A 6,892-nucleotide genomic window follows, 5' to 3' on the forward strand; every position below is an offset into this window, starting at 1 on the left:
TCAAATGCTTCTTAATTTCTGTGTCAATAATATTCCAGGATTCCTGTATTCTTCAGACACTCATATGCCAAAGATCCATGATAAACTTATTAATATTCTCTAATGTGCTGAAGATGTGGTTCTAATGATGCATTCTCAAATAGGCTTGAGACGCTGTTGTGAAGCTAAATAACTATTATGTTCTCAATGCTATAAACATCAATATAACAACAACAACAAAAAGTGTGACATTTAACTGGCAGCTGAATGGGGAGCCTATTGAACATGCAAATTCATTTCACCTATTTGGAAATGACCTTTACCAGCATAGGAAGCTTGGTGAGGATTGTAGCAAGTACCAAAAATTATACGAATTATTTAATTATAATTACTCAGGGACCTGGACTCCTTTATTGAAAGCATTCAGGGCAAAGTAATCCCAATGTTGACCTGTGGCATGGAACTGTGAGGCCACTTCACTTGAACAGGCTTAGAGGTGTTTTTTAAGAAGCATATTGGAAACTGATAAGAATATGTCAGCTCCCATGGCCAAAGCAGAGACAAGTATCCACTGAATACACAGCCATTCAACAAAGTATTTACCTTTTGCCAGAAGATCCATTCAATGGACAAATATGTTTGCCCACCTCCTGGGCAAGCCAATTTATTAAAGTCATTTACAGTGTGGGTTTTTCTCCCAATATTTACTTACAACTGTCTGCCAGGGAAAGGAATTTTTAGAACAGAGTCCTAGTTATTACTGCCCAATCTCTAAGCTGCTGATAGGTAGGTAGATAGGTATATAGGTAAATATATATATGCCAAACAAATAAAATAAAACGAACACCAGGGTAAAATAATCAAACTCTAGGAGTTTAATGTTACAGTACCAAATGCCAAGCTTTCGTCAGCGTTCTGCTGACATCATCAGGGCTTAAACGGTCAGTCTATGGGAGAGTCTTTTATAGTTCGAACTTGGTCTGCACACGGCCCCTGGACCTTGTTACTGGTCCTGGTTGTGTCAGCTGCGCTCCAGCGGTGATCCTTCCTCCGCTGGTTGTCCCCATCCTGCAAGACTTATCTGTGCGGTTGCTCCTGTTCAGCTCATTCGCCCGCGGGTTGGGGGTGGAGGTGTCACTCCTCTTTCTCTCTCTCTTTAACCCCATCTCCCATTCCCCTTGTGTATGTGATTTCATATTTCTGTTCCCCACATTGGTTGGTTGTGTGATCCCCACATTGGTTGTGTGATCCCCACATTGGTTGGTTGTGTGATCGCAGCTGTTTCTTCCTTTTAACTGCCACTGGCAGTTAAAAGGAAGAAACAGCTGTGATCATACACACTACTCCCAGAAGCACGAAGCTGAAGACACCAGCCTGAAGATGACGAATGTGACTTCGTCGAAACGTCGCCAAGACACTTCTAATTCTACGCGGGAGAAAACCCGAATAACTAAAGATCTACATATATATATATATATATATATGTATGTATGTATGTATGTATGTATGTATGTATGTATGTAGGTATGTAGGTATGTAGGTAGGTAGGTAGGTAGGTAGGTAGGCAGGCAGGCAGGCAGGCAGGCAGGCAGGCAGGCAGGCAGGCAGGCAGGCAGGCAGGCAGGCAGGCAGGCAGGCAGGCAAGCAGGCAGATAGATGATAGACATACTGTAGATAGATGGATGGTAGATAGAGAGATAGATTAACTTTATAGTATTGTTGCATACATTTTACTTCTAAGTTCACATCAGTATATAATAACATGCCATGGATTAATGTGTGGAAACAAACCAAAATAGTGAGAAGCACTGATATCTCACTGTATGGCCAACATATGTACACAAAAGGCAGGGAAACAGAAATAATTGTTATTTGCCTAATCAGTTGAGAGCTGATTTCCTGTATGAACATTGTTCTATGTGAACCTGTTCTGTTAATCTATTGTAACAGCATAAGTTCTCATTGAACAATGATTCCTTCTTTTTTGTGGTAACAATATAATGTTAAAAATCTCAGTTGATGCTCTGTATATTAGGATATTTTTTGCATTTAACAGTGATTCCTTGTCTAATGTTGATTTCTCTGTCACATTTATAGATTTTCCCAAACTTTCAAATATTGTTATTGAACCAAATGATGCAGATTATGGAGAAACTGTAAATTTAATTTGTGACATCACGGATTTCAATCCTAAAGAAATTTGTGCTCAGTGGTTCCTGGGAGATGAATCAATAACGAATGGTGCAGTCACAGAGAATTTAGACATGGCCTCTAATGGTTGTTACAAATTAAATTCTGTGTTGAAACTAAAAGCTACTGCTTCAGTTTGTGATAAGGCCATTTGTTTCAAGGCGAGCCATGCAAGATTGACAAAACCTATTACAAGAAAAGTATATCTAAAACTTCCAGGTGCGTACCAAAATGTTTTTGGATTTATTCATCTTCTGATGTTAATTGGTGAAGTTGGGTTGAGTTTACCCTCTTTAGGCTTTATTAAATGGAACTGAACACGTGAGGAGTGTGGCACAGCCTCATTTCCTGTAATGTTACTTAAAAACAAATTTCCCTGCCTATAGCACTGTGGTCTGTCTTCTGTTGTGTCCTTTGTGCTGTGGATACCAAGATTTAAGCCACAGCCCAGGTGTGACATCCCTGGGAGCAGAGGTGCTCATCATCACTCTGAGTTCATCTCACTTTCTTAACTTTTTTGACCATGCTATGTGGACACCATTGCCTTTTTATCATGTGTGGGAGAATATTTATAGGATAATATTATCTTACCTACTAGTAAGATGCATAGATATCCATTTCCAACCTTAATGACACCCAAACAATGAAGCATAATCTCTGTCCTTTCACACTTGAACTGCAATTGCACATCACAAAACACACACACACATTCTTCTCATACTGCAAATGTCTAGGCTATCATATGCACTGCTGTTACTGAATTTCAACCAAGTAATGGAAACATAAAGAAAACTGTAGAAAATGTACAGTATATGTTTGTTTTGTCTTGTTTATGCACTTTTTTTGTTGGTGTAGTCTTGTTTAGCTTTATTTTGTTTTTGCATATTTTTCTCTTTTTTGGAGTTTGCATTTTAATGTTTTCAATAAAATAAAAATTGAGAAAAACAACAATAAAAAGGGTTGTTGTGTCCAGCTTAAACGGTCAGCCATAGAGAAGTCTGGAGACATGATTTCCATTCATTGGGTTTGTTACAAATGGTATAGATATATACCATTTGTAACAAAGTTTTCACTTTGTGCTTGGTAAAAATTGTGGAGTTGGTCTTATACAGTGGTCTCATGCAATAGTTCCCTTATGCAAAGACTGCAGAGGATCAATTCTTAAAGTATTTTCTTACATTAAAAGTCGTTCTTTCATTAATCATATTAAGCCAAGGTATGGAAACATATTACAATATTTACATTGTCATCCCTGCTCAATATTTTTTCTTCTCATTTAGCCAAACGGCCTGTTTTGTCTGAAATAAAGGCAACTGCAGATCATCAGAATATCTTCCTTGAAATTTCTATATCACAATTTGCACCTCATGATATACAAGTCAGATGGTACCAAGGCTGGAGACAAATATATGAAAAGATCAATCCCAGGAAGGTTACGATTGGAGAAGATCACTTATGTTATTTTGTTAGTAAAATACGCTTCGATCCAAAATTACTTAGCTTTGGGAAGACAATACGATGTGAAGTTAAACATCTAACATCTACTGAGGAAAAAAGCTTAACACTGAATACAACAGGTAAGTTGGATGCATACATAAATACTCTATTTATTGAAGGAGTATCCAGACCAGTGACTATTTTCCAACAACTGAATGGGCAATTGTTTCTCAATTGTTGTAATGGATCCAAAATTCTCACTCACTGAATAATAACAATGGAAAGAGGAAAACCTGTAGCGTAAGCAGTGTTAGCTACATAAAGAAAAGGACTATATATTGGCCTATTAGTCACTCCACCATAAACATTATTGAGCAAAAACAAGTATTTTGCTGAATTTGCTTGTGCAGGCTGTTGGTATCTGTGACCCAGATTAGTGTTTCTTAAATTTTTGGTCTCAGCACTCTTTCCCACTTTTAAAACTTATAGAGGATCTTAAAAGAGCATTTGTTTGTATCGGTTATTTTTATCAATATTTATTCTACTGAAAATTAAAATTGATTCATTCACTGCCACTAATGTTTCTCACAAATGTTTGATGGGATTTTTATATTGTATTATTTTTCAACATAGGCTGGCAAATAATTTTGAATTGTCGGACTTCTGAGGGGGTCTTGGGGGACCCCTAGGGTCCTTGAGCCACCTTTTGATAGATACTGACCTACTGTAGATGCTAAACAGACCACAATCAGTATGTAACTACTAGTGATGGTCCTTTATTCCAAGTCAAGAGATTATGTGACTGTTCATATCACCTCTTCAGTGGCATCCAGCCTGCTTCCACATTGCTCTAGGTTTATTATGACTTAACTATCCATATCTGTCTGCACAGGGGAAAGGAAGAAAGTATATAACTATAATGGATCAAAAACTGCTTATGGCACAGGATCGCAGCATGTTATCTTTTGGAAGAACTCATAAAAGTTCCCCAAACTATATCAGCTTGATTCTCATTTTGCTGGTGTGGTAATTGCCACCTATAATAGAAGGCAGAAACTTTTAAACAGTATATCAAAATGCAAAAAAATGAGCCACAAATAGGACTGACTTATTTCAACAAGCAAAACAAAAAAACACACATCCCCCCAAATTCCTATGTGATGGCCTTGTTATTCTGTTTGTATGAGGCATACTGAAATATCCGATACAATTTTAAAATTATTAAACCAATAGACTGAGAATGATGAAAATTGTTTGATGATGAAGTTGGCTCTAGTCCACAAATGTTTGTGCCATGTAAATTTCTAAAAAAACCCCCCAGGAGATTCTTAGTATGGTTGCTAGAGTAATAATAATAATAATAATAATAATAATAATAATAATAATAATAATAATAATAATAATAATAATAATAATAATAATAATAATAGTAAAGTTGGAAGGGACCTTGAAGGTCATCTAGTCCAACCCCCTGCTCAGGCAGGAAACCCTATACCATTTCGGACAAATCTACTTGGAAGCGGTGGCCTCTGCAGTGATGCTCAAACTGATCCCTCTGATGAAAACATCATCATAGTAACATGATACAATTCCTGCCCCTTTTAAATGTCCATTATGACACCATGCGCATGTTGAAAAGGAGGAGAATTTGTGGCACAAAACTGCTATTATCATTTTAACAAAAACAGTCACCGTGTTTTATGGTCACCCATAACGTTTGCTTATTAAGAAGAATAAAAATCCTAATAGGAAGCTTAGGCACAGCATTCTTTTCCTTTTGCAATTAAATGTTGAATGTATCTAATAGCAATTGAAATTTTTTATAAATATTATTTCCATGGTTCTTGGTCTTACAACAGCATGGAATGCGCTTCCTGAAAGACAAGCGAGGGTGGTTGACTGACTTACTGTACTTGAAAGTTACTTAATACTGACTCTGTGGAGTATGACAAGGACTCATTAGACAGAGTATTGTAATATGACTTGAAGTATGTTCCAAAGCTTATTGAGTTGACTTATTGTTCTTCCTCTTCCAAGATTTTTCTGAACTTCTTGAGGAAACCCAACATCATCACCCTGAGTCATAACCATTATGAACTCATTCAAAGTAAGTGTTAAACTTTGAATGCAAGTAAAATGCAGATATGTGCATAGATTATCCTAGTGGTGATAATCTGTGTCAATTTGGGACTCAGATTTATAGTTGACAGTAAAAAAAAAATATGATCCAGAAAGGAGGGAAGGGGAAGATGGTTTGTGTAGGCAGAATAAGAAAGGATCTGGTTGATTTTCCCTAGCAGATTGATGCAAGGAGACCTGATCCTGGTATCACTGTCAGCACTGTTATTCTTTGCATCGGGGGTACCTGTGCTAAAGCTTACTCATGATTTAATAATGGATGAGAGGGCTCACACAGCATGTATAATCAAGACCTGGAAAGGTGCCACCTGGGCTTTCAATATAGCCACAGTTACCGCCCCAGAGCAGAAGCAGTGGAAAGGCTATAGTTGCTGGAGAGACCCTAATAGCTTTCAGAGATCTCAGAGATCAGCTGTGTGGTTGAGCCAAGATAGGAATTTTTTAAAGTATTACTTCGTGGTGAGAAGAGGAGTAAAACATAATGATTTTCCAACTGCTATTGCAGAGCGCTGTCCAGCCACCATGGTCAGAATAATCCAACCTGCCCCTGGAGAAGGAAGAACCCCTACAAAACATCTATGAGGCCTGTTGTAAAGACTATTCTAGCCATCTGTTGGATAAAACTGAACTCACTCTGAGTTAGACTTCAGCTATGCAAGTGCCTTCTGTCAACGCTGTTAACATCGGATGTTTTTGCTTTGACAACAGTTGGAGATGCAACCATTTTCTTATGTTTTACTTTTAGAATTAGAGTTAGAATTAGAGTTAGAGTTAGAGTTATATGATGCTGGGGGGAGGAATGTGCATGAGAGTTTAGCTAGACATAACAATACTGGATCTAGTGTGTGAACCAAGGTTATTGAAATAAGAGATGATAAGAATTGGCAGGCTGGAGAACTGGAGGGAAAGCCTGCATTTCAAACTAATTGGAGAATGTGATTTATGACAGTTAATTGGAGGAGGGAATTGTGCTTTGATACTTCAGTGCTGCGAGTGCAGCCAACTGTATCTTAGATCCATGTTTACCTGGTTGGATATTGTCTTCGAGGAGAGGATATATAATCGGACCCAAGCAACAATAAATGCTTTTATTATTTTAAAAATAATGAACACTTTAAGGAGGTGGCAGTCCATCCTCTCCTCAGGA

At 37.6% G+C, this 6,892-nt stretch overlaps 1 protein-coding gene across 1 annotated transcript in view; it reads left to right on the forward strand.

Moving 5' to 3' along the window:
- Window positions 1-6,429, forward strand: part of LOC107298155 — a 17,910-nt gene extending 11,481 nt beyond the window's left edge. The window contains exons 5-8 of the mRNA XM_015827518.1: window positions 2,077-2,388; window positions 3,450-3,746; window positions 5,644-5,713; window positions 6,251-6,429. Of these exons, the coding sequence (XP_015683004.1) occupies window positions 2,077-2,388; window positions 3,450-3,746; window positions 5,644-5,693 (659 nt within the window). The 3' untranslated portion in view covers window positions 5,694-5,713; window positions 6,251-6,429. The remainder of the gene's footprint in view (window positions 1-2,076; window positions 2,389-3,449; window positions 3,747-5,643; window positions 5,714-6,250) is intronic.
- Window positions 6,430-6,892: the final 463 nt, after the last annotated feature.

Source organism: Protobothrops mucrosquamatus, unplaced genomic scaffold, assembly GCF_001527695.2.
Source record: "Protobothrops mucrosquamatus isolate PMUCROS unplaced genomic scaffold, P.Mucros_1.0 scaffold3749, whole genome shotgun sequence".
Taxonomy (NCBI): Eukaryota; Metazoa; Chordata; class Lepidosauria; order Squamata; family Viperidae; genus Protobothrops; species Protobothrops mucrosquamatus.